Below are 20,693 nucleotides of genomic sequence, written 5' to 3'. Positions count from 1 at the left end.
GAAAAGTCAGATTTTCATGATATGTCACCTTTAACTCATGCATTTTGCATTTATTGAGTGAAAAATTGCAGCCTAAAATAATGCAATTTAAATGATGCACAAATGCAACAGCGGTCATCCATTTTTAATGTCATTCACACAGGAGAGCCAATTGCAAATAAAATGAATAATAAATCAAATGTTTCTTTCTCTCCACCGGTTTAGTTGGGTCATGTACGAGGAGCCGAACTATCGTGGCCGCATGTACGTTGTGGAAAGAGGAAACTACTGCTCATTTATGGATTGGCAAGCTGAGGATCCCAACATCCAGTCTATCTGCAGGGTGGTTAACTATTTCTAAACTTTTACATCCCAAAACAGCCTCACTCTCAAAGGAAAATCAATGTTTCAAAGTATACCCCAAATGATAAACCAAATGAACCTGAACTTTGATTTATATTACTGAATCACACAGCTATGTGCTTTTTATCTTTATGGAATTTCAATGATAAATCAGTTATTTGAGAAGAAAATGCAATTAGCACAGAAATATTCTTGTATGTTTTATTTTGTATTTGTATTGAGGCAATGAGTTGAAATAAAAGTGAATTGTGAAGAAGATGCTGTTCTCTCTCTATCTCTCTCTCTTTCAGATTTCCAAACATTCACTGACATGTTATTAAAAAAACACACTTTTTTTTTTTCAAAGAAAGCTTTCCCAGTTACCTCTAAACATACATAACCAAATATACCTTAAACACATGCTTTAATATTTTTGATACACGCACTTCTCTGCAAAAACACATATGCATTGCAACACATACGCAGAAATTTTAGAAATGTTAAGTGTTTACTTGCTGAAGAGTATGAATTATCCACCCTAATTATCCACATGTAAAAACCACCTAACAACTGCATAGCAACACACTAAAAGCCATGCAGAACACCACCCACATTTTGCCAGTTCTGTTATAATTCAAATCTATTCACAAGGTAATGTGACAAACTTTTGATATCGCAAATACCTCTTCCTTCCTACGTTTAAAAATGTATTGCAAAAACAATGCATATGCATATAGGATATTATGAATTTGTCACTTGAAGTGTTGTTATTGGTAACTAAATCTAAAACTAAAACTATTAAAAATCATTTTTGTATATTTAAATAAAGCTGAAATAAAATAAAATATTTAATATTAGATGAAAAACAAACAAAAAAAAATGTATATATAAATTAAAGCTAAATAGAAACTTAAAAAACAATAAAAATGACAAAAAGCACATTACTAAAATGTAAAAATATACAAATAAAAGGTAAACCTAAATAATAATAAATACTACAATACTATACAAATAATACAACAATAAAACATGATTGCTTAAAGGAATAGTGCACCCAAAACTAATAATTTACTGAAAATGTGCTGTTTTTACTTGTAAAGTGTGCTTGATCTGTGCATATTTCTCTCCTAATTCAGACAAGAAGACTTTTTCAAGAAGTGTTTCAAGAAGAAGTGTTTTCTTACAAACATACAGCTTTTAACTTCACAGGATGTTAACTGATGGACTGGAGTGGTGTGGATTACTTGTGGATTATTGTGATGTTTTTATCAGCTGTTTGGACTCTCTTTCTGACGGCACCCATTCACTGCAGAGCATCCATTGCTGAGCAAGTGATGCAATGCTAAATATCTCTAAATCTGTTCTGATGAAGAAACAAACTCATACACCTCTTGGGTGTCCTAAGGATGAGTAAATTGTCAAAAAAAAAATTTGGGGGGGGGGTCAACTTTCCTTTAAAATAGATTTGACACCTGTTGTGAACTTTTTGGAATCAGATGCATGTTCTATCTTTCGTTCACTTCACAGCATCTTCTCTGAGCAGCTCGTTTAAGCTCAAGGTAACTCAAAAACACTGTGGCCCTGTTTGCTCCTCACTTGGACAACAGTGCGAGTCTTTGTATTGGAAAGTCTGTGAGAGGGGAATATCCTGGGTTTGTTCGTGACAGCTGAGTATCCGGGGGTCTGGGGGAGGAATGTGACCCTCTGAAGTTTTTGTTAGCGGGGGGGAACAGAACGGACAAAGCCGTGACCTCTGGGGTCGAGCAGCGCTAGGGGTTTCTCTCACTCTTTGTGTCGTCGATTGGTTGTAGAGAAGAAACGGCTGACATGCCCAAGATCAGCACTGACTGCTTCACTAAAGATTTGAAACTTTCAGGTCATAAAATAATGTGGTTTAGTACCAGGTGACATGTTTGGTCAGTCTAAAAGAGCACAGTTTGAACAGTACAACTGAACCCAAATTGAACACAGACATGTTAATTTTATTTTTACTTTAGCTTTAGACATTTTATATTTGAGTCCAGTGGTAAAGTAGGGTTAATTTTAATGTGTTTTAAAATACATACAACATATAGTTTAAATAGTGCAAATGAGCACATCTGTAGTATTTGATTTTACTCATTTAGACCATACGATGTAAAAAGCCCATCATATCTAACTATTAAAGTAGTATAATTGTTTGTTGTTCAGGTTTTTGGGACAATATTTAATTATTATTATTATTTTGAGTGGGATGTGCCATTACTTGTATCCAAAATCCACAATTCATTTTAATTTTATTGTATTTTAAATAATATAATAAATCAAGCACATAATTTGTTCTATTTTATTTGAATGCTTTAGACTAATAAACCAGTTATATTTCAGATATTTCAGGCCAGTGATGAAACAGGATGTATCCAAAAGTCCATCATATATATTTTAAAATTAAATTAAATTATATTTATTATTTAATTATTATATCATTTTATTATATTTGTTATTTTATATTTTACATATTTAAATATATTTTAAAATAGTGGACTGCTAAAATTGTATAATTTTCTGTTGTTCAATATTAGACCATTTTATTATTATTATTATTATTATTATTATTATTATTATGAGTTTTACATGTAACATTAATCATCTACAAAGTCCACACTGTTTAATTGTTTATGTTTTTAATCAAATTAAATTAATTTATTTGTTACTTTTTTCATTTTAGTAAACATTTTGTACACATTTGCACATTACATGTTACTTTAATGTTATAGTCTATATTTCAGATATTTACGTAAATAATGTAAATAGGCTACATTTCAGATATTTTGGGCCAGTGATGAAGCAGCATGTATACACAAATGTATTTTAAAATAGTAGCCTGTTAAAATAATTAAATTGTCTGTTATTTATTTATTTATGAGCTTTGATTAGGGTGTGATATTAATATTCTCCAGTGGCTCCAGTTTAATTTTTATGTATTTTTAAATAATACAATGGAGGAAATATAATTAAAATATTAAAAGTTAATATTATTTTTCAAGTTTAGGATGATTTGTATCTGATTTAATGTACTGTAAATAGCTCAGTCGCAATTCAAGCGTATAGTACGTTTATTACTATTTCTCTTGACTGTATTGCTTTCATTGGACTGATGATGAAGCAGCAGTGAGTCCAGTGGCCCTGATGAACATCCGGGTTTCCCGCTGGCACCGCTGCTGTGGCTCGCAGGAGCCATTTTGGACGGCGTTCAGCTTTTCGCATGTCAGTCCCTTCTGCCCCCTCCAACTGCCCCGGCAGAGGGGGAGAAACACACACAAGGGGGCTTCGCTTCTACTCCAAGCGTCCAAACTCACGCACCCACCGAGAGCTCGTCTTTGCTGCTGCTGCTGTCCGGTCAGACTGTTTGAGGCAGCAGGGACTTTCTTTCCGACCGGCGCGCTTCTTCTGAGGGATACATTGTGTCGTTATTGTAGCGGTGAAGAATTGCGTGCAGGCCCGCGGCTCCTTCGCGTTCATGTGTTTCATCTCATTCTTAAATGCTTTCACGGCATAAAGGACAACATTTATCGCCAGGCACCTCGAGGGAAGGAACATGTTTGTTACCTGGCTGACTTTTGCACTCGTCTGGTGCACAGGTGAGGCGTTCGTTTACAGAGATTTGGTTCATCTTCAATCAAAACGATAGTATCTTGTGTGGCTGGCTGTGTTACTAAACCTAGTCACGATGCCTATCTAGACAGCATGCTAGTTTGCAAGTGAAGCACTTAATGCTACCCATGTAGGCAGCGCGCTAGGTTTGGAGACACAGCCAGCGTTACCAAACAAATCCGCTGAGTGTTGGCCTCAGTGTAACCCGAATTAGTTGTTCATTCTTTTAACTCACGTGGGTGTTTTGATATATTTCGTTATTTAGGTTTGATCCAGCTCGAGTAGGTTGTTTTATAGTTGCTTGTGTGATATTTCTGGATGTTTAAAGGCATCGTGGGCACAAAGAACAAAAGTAAAACAGCTGATTTGCTGAAACCATTGCTCTCCACAAAACAATAACTTACGGTTTCACCTCATGTTTTCATTGCAGGTTTATAAGACATTTTAGATATAAAATACTAAGCATTTATAATTTCTTTAGGTGGCTGGGATTGTTGCCTTTATATATGGTCAGTGCGTTTAATCCTTGGTTGTAATAATATGTGGACAAACATCACCTGCCAAAAGGCACATTTATTTAATATTTAAAGCATTTTTTTAGATTAGTTTATTATTCAAAACAGTAGTGCACTTTAACACAATTTAAACAAAATGAGTTGTAATAAAAATACAAATAAGCCTATCTAGACAGCATGCTAGTTTGCAAGTGAAGCACTTAATGCTACCCATGTAGGCAGCGCGCTAGGTTTGGAGACACAGCCAGCGTTACCAAACAAATCCGCTGAGTGTTGGCCTCAGTGTAACCCGAATTAGTTGTTCATTCTTTTAACTCACGTGGGTGTTTTGATATATTTCGTTATTTAGGTTTGATCCAGCTCGAGTAGGTTGTTTTATAGTTGCTTGTGTGATATTTCTGGATGTTTAAAGGCATCGTGGGCACAAAGAACAAAAGTAAAACAGCTGATTTGCTGAAACCATTGCTCTCCACAAAACAATAACTTACGGTTTCACCTCATGTTTTCATTGCAGGTTTATAAGACATTTTAGATATAAAATACTAAGCATTTATAATTTCTTTAGGTGGCTGGGATTGTTGCCTTTATATATGGTCAGTGCGTTTAATCCTTGGTTGTAATAATATGTGGACAAACATCACCTGCCAAAAGGCACATTTATTTAATATTTAAAGCATTTTTTTTAGATTAGTTTATTATTCAAAACAGTAGTGCACTTTAACACAATTTAAACAAAATGAGTTGTAATAAAAATACAAATACTATTTTATCTATCAGGTTCAGTGCCAGTGGTGTCAATATTTCAAATATATCCAAATCATAATAAAATATAAAAAGTTGATCATTGGTTTTAATGTGTCAGAAAGACACAGTAAAGAACAAATAAATGGTTAAACAAAAATGTTAATATTAATAACAAATGGTTATTAATAATAATGGGTTGAGCACTAAGTTGTATTAAAAAAGACAAGGCAAATAAAGATTAGGGCATATTAATAATACATTGGACTTTGGTTTAAGTGACAGAAGTTGGTTAAAATATTATTCGGGTATAATAAAAGCATCAGGCCAACTTGTGTAAAAAAGAAAAAGAGAATGAGCCAAAATAAATCAATAAAAACAAAATAATAGAAGTTTAGAAATGTCCTTTTCTTTTTATTTATTTTTATTTTGTCTGTTATTTTATTGACTTAATATATATATATATATATATATATATATATATCCACACACACTTATACTTACTTTTACTTATATACTATTTTTGTTGTTGTTGTGCGTCAAATATATTAAAAACTTCCCTTTTATGTTTCTATTTTCGATTTCACTTTTAGTCCAGTCTGTTTATTTGACCAGCAGACAAAGCATTGTGCTTTGTTCAGTTATTGATGTTGATGTATTGATTTTGATCATTGTTTTATGGGAACAGTGAGGAGATCTTCTTATCCTGAAAGCTGATTTGTAATGGAGTCCCTTACGGGTCACTGTGAGGAGGAAACCCCCTCAAAACAAAAGAGACTTTGATACACCCCTAGATCTGTGTGTGTGTGTGTGTGTGTGTGTGTGTGTGTGTGTGTCAGCTGCGGGGTGGTGACAGGGTTAAGAAAGGTAAAATCTGGGTGCTTCGGCGTGAAAGCGCACCACAGGGGATCTTAGAAATTCACTTATTCTTTGTGTGTGTGTGTGTGTGTGTGTGTGTGTGTGTGTGTGTGTGTGTGTGTGTGAATGAGGAAAGCGGAGTGCTGTGGGTTTTAAGTAGGGGACTGCTGTTGTAATTAATTCACTCTTATCATGTGACACCCAGTATTAGTGACAAAGAAGCCATACATTGATCTATCAGTGAGTGTTTAGTCATTAAAAGCATGATGAACGTCAACTCATAACATGGGCTCTGGTGCTAAAGCTTCTGTAGCCCCATCTCTCTTGATCCTGGGTGCTTTAGTGAGTAGGTGGGGTCACGTTTGCAGAGGGGATGGCTGGCCAGAGGATATACGTCAAATTTAAAGGGACAGGCTAGGGCTGGACAATAATTATGTATCGCGATATAATATTTTTCAATAACGGTAATATGATTTTTAAACACATTTCCGATATTTCGATATACATTACCAGTTTCCCATACATTGATTTATTTGTGCCGTTTGACTTCGTTGAATAAACATGAGCACTGCACGTTAACACGGCGCGGGTGTTTTATATGAATGTATGTCTGAAGGGAACCGACTGTCTTCAGAAAAGTTTCGATGGCATTTTCATTTGATCTGATAAAGTAGCGTTCATGAGCGGAGCTGCTTTGATTACAGCCGTTACTGGAGAAACCGCTAGTTTTATCACTCTAAAATAATTTAATAGCATTAGAGCTGCTCCATTGCAGCGGCTTAGTACTGTAATCACGCGCTTTGCTGTAATAATGCAGGGAACCACTCGTTATAAATCTCCTAACTGTGATATTTTCAGAGATAGAAGTCGCGTTTTTTCATCTGAAACGTGCTGCGATTTATATTACTAAGCCACTCATATAATGCAGAAACACTCAAGCAAGCAAAGCGCGCAACGCGTGCAGGTATTTGTACTGATGCAGAATAGTACAGCCTAACGCATTTCACACAGGCTGTTAGTTTCACTTTCGCCAGAAAGTCGTGTATGCCTAAGGTTGAAAGTAAATGATGTTTATAGTGAATGCCCCTATAAATGGTCTTATTTTTACGATTTAGTTTGAATCCAAATGATGCGTGTGCTAAGTGACTGAACATCAAAGATCACACAACAGAAGTGCGTGCTCTCTCTCTCTGTCTCCCTACCGTTAAGTAACTTGTGCATTGTTTAACTTACTTGTTTTTGACATATCCTCCCGAACTACAAACTTTCCAGTGATGTCTGTGAGAAAGATCACATCTGCGCTGCCGCGCGCTCAATCCACTCAGCGTGCTTTGCTCATCAGCTCGCACACATCAGCTAAACAGGCGTTAATACTGAATGTTTACCGTTATATTCATTGCATACATATACTTCGTAGTAGACATCCTTAACTCCATTCTGCTGTCTGTTGTTCTGTTGTGGGTGTTTCTTTTCTGAATATGGCACTTATCACATCCTGATAAGGGGGTTTAAACATCTCATTAGGTTTTGATTGACAGGTAAATGTTGCTTGTGATCTTATAAAATCGTTTGCGACTGAAAATGTTTGTGTAGTTATTTGTTGACTAATACCTAGATAAATCCAACCACAAAAGCAGCCACACTTTTAATGTCTCATGCATAACAAAATATCAAACTTGTTAGCATATATTTTAAAGATGCACAAGTAAAACATTTTTTCATTTGTTTCAAATCATTTGCAATGCATCATTCGTTTGCATATTTTGTTTTCTAATGCACTTGTTTAATGTAAATACTGTGCATAAAGCGATAGTCCACCTCAAAATGAAAATTGTCATCATTTACTCACCCTCATGTTGTTCCAAACCTGTATGCGTTTCTTTCTTCTGCTGAACACAAAAGAAGATATTTTGAAGAATGTTGATGGCCATTGACTTCCATAGTATTTTTTTTTTCCATACTATGGCAATCAATGGCTACCAACAACTGTTTGGTAAAGAAAATGCTTGTTTTAATCTGCTCCTATTCTGTGTTTTCTGTCAGGAGGCAGTCAGGCAGAGGTGGAGACTAGAGAGTGCGTCTACTACAATGATAACTGGCGGACGGAGAAAACCAATCAGAGCGGTTTTGAGAGGTGTGAGGGGGAGAAAGACAAGAGGCTGCACTGTTACGCCTCCTGGTTGAACTCGACCGGAACCATCCGCCTGGTCAGAAAAGGCTGCTGGCTCGACGACTTCAACTGTTATGACAGGTAACATCAAAACCTCCTTTATATAATGGCACTGTTTGATTCGGCTACCTTTTTCATTGATATGGTGCCAAACAAATGTTCACATCACAATCTTTGTTTTCAAGTTTTGCTTCTAGATTTAAGAACGTTTTAAAATCCAAAATTGTTTAATTGAACATCTTTACGTATTACAAGCTTCATTGGATGTAACGGTCAGAAGTTATTTAAACATACACTATTGTTTGACCAAGTGTGTGGTCAGTAAGATTTTTGAATATTTTAAGTATCTTATATCCCCCAAAGCTGCATTTATTTGATCAAAAATACAGTACAAACAGATATATTATTACAATTTAAAATAACTGTTTTCTGTTTTAATATATTTTAGAATGTAATTTATTCCTGTGATGCAAAGCTGAATTTTCAGCATCATTCCTCCAGTCTTCAGTGTCACATGATCCTTCAGAAAACATCCTAATATGCTGATTTGCTGCTCAAGAAACATTTCTGATTATTATCAATGTCGAAAACATTTGTGCTGCTTCATATTGTTGTGAAAACATGATACAAAGTTTCTTCAGGGTTCTTTGATGAATCGAAGGTTTAAAAGAACAGCATTTATTGTAAATATTATAAATTTCTTTACTGTCACTTTTAATCAATTTAATGCATCCTTGCTGAATAAAAGTACTAATTTCTTCAAGTATTAAAATCTAACTGACCTCATATCAATCAACTCATGCTTATGATATTTGTAAATAAAATCATCAAACTATTTGGAAAATAAAAGTGCTTGAATAGCTTTTCAGCACAAGAATAATAAGCTGATGTAAATGATAACAGAATTTTCAATTTTGTGTGGAGTGTCCCTTTAATGGTTAATGGCTCTGAAACCAGCAATTTCCCAGATTCTCTCAAGTGAAAACATGCAAATGTGGGTCACATTAGACACTGATCACTGAGGATTGTAAACATGCAAACTGTTTTGAACGGCTGAAAACGACGGTGTGCTTTGTGGTTTCCTTGCAGACATCAAAGTTACTACATTTAGATTTATTTCTCTAATTTAGCAATTCCTTCAGTTAAGAACTCATCAGTCTGTGCCGTTTTACAGCGACTAATTTTAGATCCACTGCTTTCATCACTGTTGTCTCTCTCTCTCTCTCTCTCTCTCTGTGTGTGTGTGTGTGTGTGTGTGTGTGTGTGTGTGTGTGTGTGTAGACAGGAGTGTGTGGCTACGGAGGAGAGTCCGCAGGTGTTCTTCTGCTGCTGTGAAGGAAACTATTGCAATGAGAAGTTCGCACACCTGCCAGAAGCCATCGCTCCTGCAGGTAAACCAACCTCCATATGTCACCTCACAGCCATGATGGTGATGGTAGATACAAGAGTTGGTGCATTCATGTAAAATTGATGCTCAGCCAAAGCTGGGTAATTTTATAATGGCTTCATATGTTTTACTTTACACCTGATTATGTTCCTCATCTGTTATTGCTGACGTAATGTTGTGTGTTTTCTCCCAGTAAAGATCCAGCCTCCTCAGCCGGGGCCATCTCTGTTGGGTGTGCTGGTTTATTCTCTTCTTCCTTTCGCCATTCTCTGTCTGGCCCTGGTGCTGGCCTGCTGGACGTACCACCAACGAAAACCACCCTACAGACATGTCGACATCGGCCAGGTCTGACAACTATGGATATCTTTGTATAACAGTGTTCACAAAAATATGAAGCAGCACACCGGTTTTCAACATTGATAATAATCAGAAATGTTTCTTGAGGAGCAAATCAGCATATTAGAATGATTTCTGAAGGATCTTGTGACACTGAAGAGTAATGATGCTGAAAATTCAGCTTTGACTCTCAGGAATAAATTACATGTTAACATATATTCACATAAAAATTTTTTATTTTTAATTATAATAATATTTCACAATATTACAATCTTTACTGTATTTATGGTAAAATAAATGCTGCCTTGGTGAGCATAAGAGACTTTTCAAAAACATGTAAAAAATTTAAGCGACCCTATGCTTTAGTTTAAACCCTAAGATTATTATTGGGTTATGCTTGTAGTTTTCTTTCAGATGAGTGATTGTTGAAAAGATTTTTAATGTATATTTTGCAGTTAGATGTAATTTAGTCCCAAATATCACATTTTTACCACACACTCTACATGTCCTTTTATGTTGCTTTGATTAACTTGTACTGCTCATCAGATACTGTTTATTGTCTGTGTTTTTAAATGAGCCTTATTTGGATTCTCTTGATTAGGATGCTGGTCTTCCTCCACCATCTCCTCTGGTTGGCCTGAAGCCGCTGCAGTTGCTGGAGTTGAAGGCCAGAGGACGCTTTGGCTGCGTGTGGAAGGCCCAGTTACTGAGTGAATATGTGGCGGTGAAAATATTTCCCATCCAGGTAAATATTACATTCATGCACTTTGAAAAGAGGATTGCTTGTGTGTCTTTTCTCAAATTAATTTTGTGTGCATGGTGCTTGATTCTGAAATAACGTGTTTATTAACAGGACAAGCAGTCGTGGCAAAACGAAACAGACATTTACCTCACCGAGGGTTTTAAACATGAGAATATTCTGCACTACATCTCGGCAGAAAAACGCGGCACAAACCTACAGATGGAGTTGTGGCTGGTCACAGAATTCCACGAGAGGGTCAGTGAGGGTTTATTGTTCCCCAAATGTCCCTAGAGAAATAACTAAACCTTATTGTGGGGTGAAATGGACCAAATAATGTTTTAAATATGCACCAATTAAAAACAGTTGTGTCTCAAGACATGCTTATAAATATTAATTGTTGGTATTCAGGTGCATCATTTCAGAATGAATAAATAAAAACCAACAATAATCAGCACTTAGTTAAAAAATATAATTGCAAATTTAAAGAAACACTAGGCTAATCTGTCTTATACTTGAAACTTGCCATTGTGTACTGAAAATATGGTTGCTCTTATGGTAAACTGCTTGTGGTGATTCATATTTGTAAGTGGCTTTGGATAATCGGAATTAGATTTTATTTCCATGTTTTCCATTATTTAAATTTTAGTTAACATTTTGGCATTTTTTGTTTTTGTAATTTAAAAAATATATATTTTTGTCTAAATAGTGTTTTTTTTTTTAGTTTTCTTAGTACATCAAGCTAGTAAATGAAAATGAGAAATGTTTTCTTAGAAACAATATTATTATTTTTTTTTATTTTTTTATTTTTTATTAATAGATATTTCAGTTAAAATGTATTTTATTTAATAAAAAAAATGGCATAATCTTTATCAAAAACCCTAACTGTATGCATTGCAGGGTTCGCTAACGGATTACCTGAAGGGGAACCCGGTGAGCTGGCCTCAGTTGTGCCATATTTCAGCAAGTATGTCCCGAGGCCTGGCATACCTTCATGAAGACCTTCCTTATCGAGCAGAGGGACCCAAACCCGCCATCGCACACAGGTACATGAGCCGTAGCTTTTACAACAGCGATACAGATCTGGAAGGAACCTGATCTTTGAGCATTTGATGTGCACTTTTAAAATACATTTGTAAATATTAAAGGTGCAATAGGTGATTGTCTTCAGAAACATTTTTTGTTATGCTGGTTGAAAGTCTCTTCACATCTCGATAGCAATCATTAAGTTAAGTGGTCTAAATGTATTTGTCTTTATATATATTTTGTGGAAGGCGTAGGTTCAGATTCAGAAATGGTCATCCAATCAAAACGCTCGGTTTCCTACCTACATGTCAGGTATGTATTAGCATACCTCTGCGCACCCTGTTCGCGCAGACAGGATACGTCATCAGCGCGTTTACGCACGCTGTGCAGACTGCAGACAGAGCGAGGATGGCAGGTAAACATCAACAACCAGATCTTCCTTCCTGGTATTGTAGTACTTTTAAAGATTTCTCACCGGTGAATGACACATGATGTAGCCCAGCGGTTAATCCAGTCCTTGCGCCAGCGCGTTAGAAGTGAGCTACGTGCATGAACTGTGTTCCGATCGATATGATCCCTGCACAGTGTTCATTGCTCCCTACTCTCTGAGCGGGGGAAATCCGTTGAAGTTTACTTCACTTCGGAACATGGAATTGGGAACCGCTGATGTAGCCTATTGTAGTAATGTTGTCTCTGGTCTGTGAGCGTAAATGCATTCAGGGGGCATGGCTTTGGACGGCGATTGCAGGGAGGGTGGGACGTCCGCTATCAGGCTAAAGTTAGCATTTTCCAAGATCTCCTACTGCACCTTTAATGCTCTTGCTGTGTAGTCATACGCAAGAGGAAGTCTGTAGACATTGGGTGATTTGAGGTTTGTGTTTTGCAGAGATTTCAAGAGTAAGAATGTCCTGCTCAAGATGGATTTGACCGCAGTGATTGCAGACTTTGGGTTGGCTGTCCGCTTTGAGCCTGGGAAACCGCCTGGAGATACACACGGCCAGGTGAGTGTCTCAAAGATGAAGCCAAGCCTTTGACTACATCTCAGTCCAGCTGCTTCTTTATGTCCATGCAAAATATCTGAATGCATGCCCTGAAGTTACCTAAAAAAAACAAATCCTTCTGTACCAAGAAACACTACTGTTCAGATTTGGGTTGGTAAAATTAAAGTCTCTTATGCTCACCAAAGCTGCATTTATTTGATCAAAAATGCCGTAAAAAAAAAAGTAATATTGTGAAATATTATAACAATTTAAAATAACTGTTACTGTTGTAATATTTTTTTTAAATGTAATTTATTCCTGTGATGCAAAGCTGAAATTTCAGCATCATTACTCCAGTCTTCAGTGTCACATGATCCTTCAGAAATCATTCTGATTTGCTGCTCAAGAAACATTTATTATCATCAATGATGAAAACAGTTGTGCTGCTTCATATTCTAAAACTAGTCTTATACTTGGCACTGTACTGTAAACATTGCTGCTCTTATAATAAAGAGCTTGTGACGTTCCTTATTTGTATGTGGCTTTGAATAAAAGCATCTGCTGAATAAATGCTATTTAGCCATTTTAAGTTCAAATAAGTGTAAATTTGAAGCACATTAAGATGGTCCCCAAACTGTGTCTAGTGAATCACTGTTTGTGTTTTCTGTCCTGCCGCAGGTGGGAACTCGGCGTTACATGGCTCCAGAGGTGCTGGAGGGGGCCATTAATTTCCAAAGGGATGCCTTCCTAAGGATCGACATGTACGCTCTAGGTCTGGTGCTGTGGGAGCTGGTGTCTCGTTGCACCGCCTCCGATGGTGAGTCTGCACAAACATATGGATCTCCCAGTGTGTGTGTGCACATGAATGTACTTTCCTGGGAGTAACGTGTTATATAATAACATGAGTAAATGAGTTGCTTCTCACATCTACACACCATAAAGGCTTGTTCACACCTGGACAAATATCACGCGCGATTATCGCCGACGTTTAACGCCTCGTGACTAAACAAAGGGTGCCAATGTGAGTGTGCACACCGAAGAGCAAAACGCAAGTTTTTTTGGTTTGACGCGCCGCGTTAAAAACTGGCTGACCAATGAGATTGGCGCTTTTGTTCACGTGCCTGGAGCTGCTGAAGTTACAGTAAAACACAACTTGGTGGCGCTCAAGCACAAAAGGGTCTTGCCGAGCACACATTGATACCTAACGACAAAGAGGAAGTAAGCAGACCAAGAAGATGCATCGAGGCAAGATGAATGTAGAGCTGCTGGTCTAATTGTTGTCTGAACACAAAGGGCTTTATGACAAACGCGACAGCGACTACAAAAATCTCGATAAGAGGGAGTTGTTATGGAGAGGAATTGCAGATCAAATAGGATTCGATATTAACAGTTATTTCTGTTTTTCATTAATCGCCATCTAATGTCAGGGAGTGAATTTGCACATTCACTCGGCTCATCGCCTGCGAAAATCTCTTGGGTATTATCGCCGACGTTTAACGCCTCGTGACTAAACAAAGGGTGCCAATGTGAGTGTGCACACCGAAGAGCAAAACGCAAGTTTTTTTGGTTTGACGCGCCGCGTTAAAAACTGGCTGACCAATGAGATTGGCGCTTTTGTTCACGTGCCTGGAGCTGCTGAAGTTACAGTAAAACACAACTTGGTGGCGCTCAAGCACAAAAGGGTCTTGCCGAGCACACATTGATACCTAACGACAAAGAGGAAGTAAGCAGACCAAGAAGATGCATCGAGGCAAGATGAATGTAGAGCTGCTGGTCTAATTGTTGTCTGAACACAAAGGGCTTTATGACAAACGCGACAGCGACTACAAAAATCTCGATAAGAGGGAGTTGTTATGGAGAGGAATTGCAGATCAAATAGGATTCGATATTAACAGTTATTTCTGTTTTTCATTAATCGCCATCTAATGTCAGGGAGTGAATTTGCACATTCACTCGGCTCATCGCCTGCGAAAATCTCTTGGGTATGAACACAAAAGATGCGTCGAAAAACGTTGGCGATAAGCGCGCACGATAATCGTCCCAGTGTGTACGAGGCTTAATATTTGAACATTTTAAGTAGTTTTATTTATTTATTGACAATGGAAGTCTAAAAGCTCTGCCTATATATTCAGGGATGTGATTCTTTTTTTTTTTAAATTTCTGTATAATTATGGATTTCCATGTATTCTGACCTGTGAAGTATGACCCATGTGAACTATGAAATAGCTCTAAACAAACTGAAAATACAGTGGAACATGCTTACCCCATTTTTTTTTGTTTTGAGAATCATTTATAAACCAACAAAAGAGAAGTTGTTTTTTTTTTAAGTCTCCCTGCAGTTTTCTTCCCAAAAAGATTAAGATGGCCATAAATATCAGTATTGTAATTTTACTCCACATGCCTGTGTATCGTGTGTGTGAGACAGTTAATGCTGTTGCTGTCTCACTCAGGTCCTGTAGGTGAGTATCAGCTGCCCTTTGAGGAAGAGGTGGGCCAACATCTTTCACTGGAAGACCTTCAAGATGTGGTGGTCCACAAGAAGATGCGGCCCGTTTTTAAAGACTGTTGGATCAAGCATCCGGTGAGAATGTACTTTTAGAAGTGCTTATCAACAAAAGAGAAGGTCTCCCTGCAGTTTAACATTTGAAAATAATGAAGACCGCCATTAATATTAGTATTGTAATTTTACAGTTGCAGTTTTTTAATGTAAAGTGGAATGTTAGAATAGCAATATTTCAAATTGTTTTTTTTTTGTAATTTTTATATTTGTATTTTATTATATTTTATTTGTTTATGTAATAATAAAAAATTATATTATTATTATTGATAGTGTCATATTGATGTATAATCACAGAATTTTGGGAAAATTGTGCAGCCCTACTAACAATGTTTTATTCGGTAATTATTTTTATTTAGTATCAATAATAACAATAATAATAAAATAGCCAAACAATTTAGACAAATTGTGCAGCCTCAATTTTTTTATCACAGTTTTGAATTACATTGCCTATATATTCTGGTCCTATAAAATTCTCAAATTAATTCTAACAATGTAGAAATCCTTTTAAAATCTGAGGCTTTATTTGGACCTCTTTCTCTGTGGTTTCGTCAGGGTTTGGGCCAGTTATGTGAGACCATCGAGGAGTGCTGGGACCACGACGCAGAGGCACGGCTGTCCGCAGGCTGTGTGGAGGAGCGCATCTCCACCATCTCAAAGACAATCAACACGTCTACCTCGGAGTGCCTGGTCTCCATGATGACGTCCCACAGCGACACGGACCTTCCTCCCAAAGAGTCCAGCACCTGAACGCCCACCTCCAAACATCAGGGACTGCGAACCACTGTGTTCATCGCTCCAGTAAATGTGAACTTTGCTGCTAATTTGATCACTATGTTTTTAATTTCTTCTTGCATCGTTGGATCGCTTTCACCAGCACATTCATCTACTGTACTCTTCCGAGAGGAAGGCACACACAAAAAAAACTCAAATGCGAGAAGACCGAACTCTCAGAGGGCATTCAGGGGATCGTTTCAGACTGCTGGGAAATGAGCACACGTTACCTCATCGGTTTTAATGCCATTTTATGTTGTTGTTTTTTTTTGCCTTCACTCCATGAATACCTCCATCCAAAATGCTCTACCCTCGGGTTTTATCGAGACTACACGACGATCTGATGACTGTTACACAACCTTCCAAGAGCACACAAGGTCCTTTTTGTACTCAGTGAATTTTAGTGTAGTTTTAATGTACCCTTTTTTCCTTGAAATGTCTTGTGGGATGTTATTTTTCGTATTTCCGACAGTGGCGGCAGTTGTCTGGGACACTGGAAACTGAAGGCAGCGGGACTGTTATGATTCGAGTTGCCTTTCACAGCGTCGGGATTGGTTTTAATGTAGCATCTGCTTATGTTGAAGTATCTGAAGTCAGACGTGCCATCATCACCGCTGGCGTGTTTCAGCGTTCGTTGTTTCTGAGTGACAAGAGCTGCAGTTGAAGTATTAGTTCTGCGGCCGCGTGAAGACCAGCGTTACAAGTTTGATTTCAATCACGGCTAAATGTTTCGGTGCATCAGGAAAGTGTGATGTTTATCCGCTACACTACTCAGGTAAACTCTGTGCATGTGATTGTGTGACCGCTCACTCTTACAGCAATAGTTCTCAGCAGTATGGTGAATCTCACAAAGAAAAATCTGGGTCATAAGTCATCTTAAAATCAAAAATGTTGAATTATACTTTTTAAGCTTATTTTTAGGGCCAAAATTTATTGCATTGCGGCATTATTTCATAACTGTTAAGCACATCTTAGCATATCATTAGCGTAATGGAAAACAAATATTTTAATGAAAAATTTCACACATGTATTTTTTTATTTAATGTATATTAGTGTAAGGAATTTGGTACAAGAAAACTACCTTTTTAACTATTTTTACAGATGTGCTTTACAAATATAATATATTTTTCCTTGCATCACAGTAATGAAAATAAGGATGTTTTTTTGTTGTTGATTTTTTTTGCACCACAGTAATGTGATTTTTTTTTTCTAATATGAATTATATTCTAATATGTGTTGCAATTGGAAAAAAAAAATCTAAATTATCCTAGTATAGGCTTTATTCTCTTAATGCAGGCGCATCTCCACCATCTCAAAGACAATCAACACGTCTACCTCGGAGTGCCTGGTCTCCATGATGACGTCCCACAGCGACACGGACCTTCCTCCCAAAGAGTCCAGCACCTGAACGCCCACCTCCAAACATCAGGGACTGCGAACCACTGTGTTCATCGCTCCAGTAAATGTGAACTTTGCTGCTAATTTGATCACTATGTTTTTAATTTCTTCTTGCATCGTTGGATCGCTTTCACCAGCACATTCATCTACTGTACTCTTCCGAGAGGAAGGCACACACAAAAAAAACTCAAATGCGAGAAGACCGAACTCTCAGAGGGCATTCAGGGGATCGTTTCAGACTGCTGGGAAATGAGCACACGTTACCTCATCGGTTTTAATGCCATTTTATGTTGTTGTTTTTTTTTGCCTTCACTCCATGAATACCTCCATCCAAAATGCTCTACCCTCGGGTTTTATCGAGACTACACGACGATCTGATGACTGTTACACAACCTTCCAAGAGCACACAAGGTCCTTTTTGTACTCAGTGAATTTTAGTGTAGTTTTAATGTACCCTTTTTTCCTTGAAATGTCTTGTGGGATGTTATTTTTCGTATTTCCGACAGTGGCGGCAGTTGTCTGGGACACTGGAAACTGAAGGCAGCGGGACTGTTATGATTCGAGTTGCCTTTCACAGCGTCGGGATTGGTTTTAATGTAGCATCTGCTTATGTTGAAGTATCTGAAGTCAGACGTGCCATCATCACCGCTGGCGTGTTTCAGCGTTCGTTGTTTCTGAGTGACAAGAGCTGCAGTTGAAGTATTAGTTCTGCGGCCGCGTGAAGACCAGCGTTACAAGTTTGATTTCAATCACGGCTAAATGTTTCGGTGCATCAGGAAAGTGTGATGTTTATCCGCTACACTACTCAGGTAAACTCTGTGCATGTGATTGTGTGACCGCTCACTCTTACAGCAATAGTTCTCAGCAGTATGGTGAATCTCACAAAGAAAAATCTGGGTCATAAGTCATCTTAAAATCAAAAATGTTGAATTATACTTTTTAAGCTTATTTTTAGGGCCAAAATTTATTGCATTGCGGCATTATTTCATAACTGTTAAGCACATCTTAGCATATCATTAGCGTAATGGAAAACAAATATTTTAATGAAAAATTTCACACATGTATTTTTTTATTTAATGTATATTAGTGTAAGGAATTTGGTACAAGAAAACTACCTTTTTAACTATTTTTACAGATGTGCTTTACAAATATAATATATTTTTCCTTGCATCACAGTAATGAAAATAAGGATGTTTTTTTGTTGTTGATTTTTTTTGCACCACAGTAATGTGATTTTTTTTGTGATTTTTTTATATGAATTATATTCTAATATGTGTTGCAATTGGAAAAAAAAAATCTAAATTATCCTAGTATAGGCTTTATTCTCTTAATGCAGCATTTCATTTAGTAGAAAATAAAGCTTTTGGGCCACTGCATATTATAATTACTGTAATGCAAAAATAAAAATACTATCCCACAATAATTATTATTCATTTTTGTAAATGTAAGTTAAGTACAATAAAAACTATTTTAAAATATATTTACAATTGTGTTTTTGCAATTTAAATATTTTTTCTGGCATCATAGTTTTTTTTTTTTTTGCGTTACCATAATGAAAATCCAATGTGCTAAAATGTCATGAATAATCTCACAGTATAAAAAGAAATTATAATGGTCCTAAAATAGGCTTTATTCTCTTTATGCATCATAAAGATCCTGTTTTTGTGCAGTCTATAATGGCTTAATTATCAACTAAATGTCACAAAATAAAAATATCTTAATGGTCCTTAAATAGGCTTCATTCTCTTTATACAACATTTACTTTAGCAGAAAATAAAGTTATTTTCATAAATGTCATAATTAAGCAACACTTTCCTTACCCAGATTAACAGTTTTTTTTTAACTGATGTTAAATACAATAAAAATTCACTTAAAATATATTTACAATTGTGTTTAACAATCTAAACATTTTCTTTTGCAGCACATAGATTTATTTCTTTTTGGTGATGAAATGTCATGAAAATGTCACAATATAAAAAAATCATAACTGTCCTAAAATAGGCTTCATCCTCCTAACACAACATTTAAATTAGCAGAAAATAAAGTAAATTTTTGGTCTCTTAAAGCATTAATGTCATAATTAAGCTACAGTTTTCTCCCCCAAATTATCATTACTGTAATGCAAAAAAATACAGATTTTTTTAAATTGATGTTAAATACAACAAAAATGAAACTAAATATATTTACAATTGTTGAACAATTTAAATATATATTTTTCTTGCATCACAGTAAAAAGAATAATGTTTTGCATTACGTTAATGAGGAAAAAATGGCTTGAAATGAACTTGAAATCATACAGTCCTAAAATAGACTTCAGTCTCTTTCTGCATCATTTAAGTTCTTCTTTTTTCTTTTGATTTTTGGGGTGAAATATGACCCAGGCATCTCTCGATTCACATCTCAACAGTGGCGATATCTCACGGCTCGCCTGTTTCCCGCAATAACTTCACCGTTGAAGACTGAATGTCCGTAGTGCTGTACTCTTCAGTCATCTCATGGACTCCAGTGTTGTTCAGGAACAGGCAGCTTTTATCAGACTCATTGGTCAGTCTAACACTAATACGATCACTGAATCTCAACCGTCATGCGCTCAGTGATTAGATATACCTCAGATATTGTGACTTTTTTATATATAAATATATATAAAGTATTTTATTCAGTTTTGTGGTAGCAATATAATTTAATATCCAGCTGCTTTTCTGTGATTTAAGGAGATTTCCTCATGTTGTTTTTAATAGAAGGTGCTCGATGCGTTTCATAAAGTGTTTAGCTTTGAGTCAAGCATCCGCAGGTTCAATGGCTTCTGTGGTTCAGATGAACTGTTCTCTGAGGACATGCAACCCTTTCTTTCTTATTTAGTTTACGTTTGTTTGTTTGAGTGGTACATGTATCTTCTTCCCTTGTCTCCATCTTATCAATTGTATTAAGTTGGATTTCACTATTATCAAATCAGGGATTTGAAATATAATTAAAGTATTGCAGTGCAAGTTGTGCAAATTTAGTTTACTTTTATGCTATCAGGTGTTGATGTGTGATGTATTTAAATAACGTCATCAGATCTGCTCACCGATGTAGTTGAAGCATCATTTACTCTTGTTATATTTCTCTGTTTCACATAAATAAACCCTAAAGAAGTGTTCGTATGTTAGGACTACCTGAGGAGATTTCCCATGATCCTTTGCCGGCTCAATGTGAGCTGGATTCTCACAAAGGATCAGGAATGATGGAGGTCTATTGATGCGTTGTTGTTGTTTTTTA

General features: G+C 36.5%; 2 protein-coding genes across 2 annotated transcripts in view; both read left to right on the top strand.

Moving 5' to 3' along the window:
- The window catches only part of LOC107558278 (gamma-crystallin N-A-like), a 4,123-nt gene extending 3,530 nt beyond the window's left edge, over positions 1–593 (top strand). The window contains exon 4 of the mRNA XM_016241910.1: positions 205–593. Coding sequence (XP_016097396.1) covers positions 205–340 — 136 coding nt within the window. The 3' untranslated portion in view covers positions 341–593. The remainder of the gene's footprint in view (positions 1–204) is intronic.
- Positions 594–3,481: 2,888 nt separating this feature from the next.
- On the top strand, positions 3,482–16,873 carry LOC107558294 (activin receptor type-2B-like). Its single transcript, XM_016241940.1, has 11 exons — positions 3,482–3,941; positions 8,112–8,319; positions 9,520–9,629; positions 9,819–9,970; positions 10,563–10,706; positions 10,815–10,958; positions 11,601–11,746; positions 12,613–12,727; positions 13,385–13,523; positions 15,157–15,287; positions 15,819–16,873. Exons 1-11 carry the CDS (start codon positions 3,899–3,901, stop codon positions 16,011–16,013), a joined length of 1,527 nt encoding a protein of 508 aa, XP_016097426.1. The 5' UTR covers positions 3,482–3,898; the 3' UTR covers positions 16,014–16,873.
- Positions 16,874–20,693: the final 3,820 nt, after the last annotated feature.

The sequence above is a fragment of the Sinocyclocheilus grahami genome, unplaced genomic scaffold (assembly GCF_001515645.1).
Source record: "Sinocyclocheilus grahami isolate Dianchi unplaced genomic scaffold, SAMN03320097.WGS_v1.1 scaffold639.1, whole genome shotgun sequence".
Classification (NCBI taxonomy): Eukaryota; Metazoa; Chordata; class Actinopteri; order Cypriniformes; family Cyprinidae; genus Sinocyclocheilus; species Sinocyclocheilus grahami.
This window is presented reverse-complemented; position numbering and strand designations above follow the sequence as displayed.

What these genes read in the sequence shown, in the direction of transcription:
- LOC107558294 (XM_016241940.1), top strand. Translation starts at nt 3,899, where the DNA reads ATGTTTGTTACCTGGCTGACTTTTGCACTCGTCTGGTGCACAG. An exon ending in TGAAAATATTTCCCATCCAG is followed by an intron (nt 10,707 to 10,814) that starts GTAAATATTACA and finishes GTTTATTAACAG; the next exon opens with GACAAGCAGTCGTGGCAAAA. An exon ending in ACTGTTGGATCAAGCATCCG is followed by an intron (nt 15,288 to 15,818) that starts GTGAGAATGTAC and finishes TGGTTTCGTCAG; the next exon opens with GGTTTGGGCCAGTTATGTGA.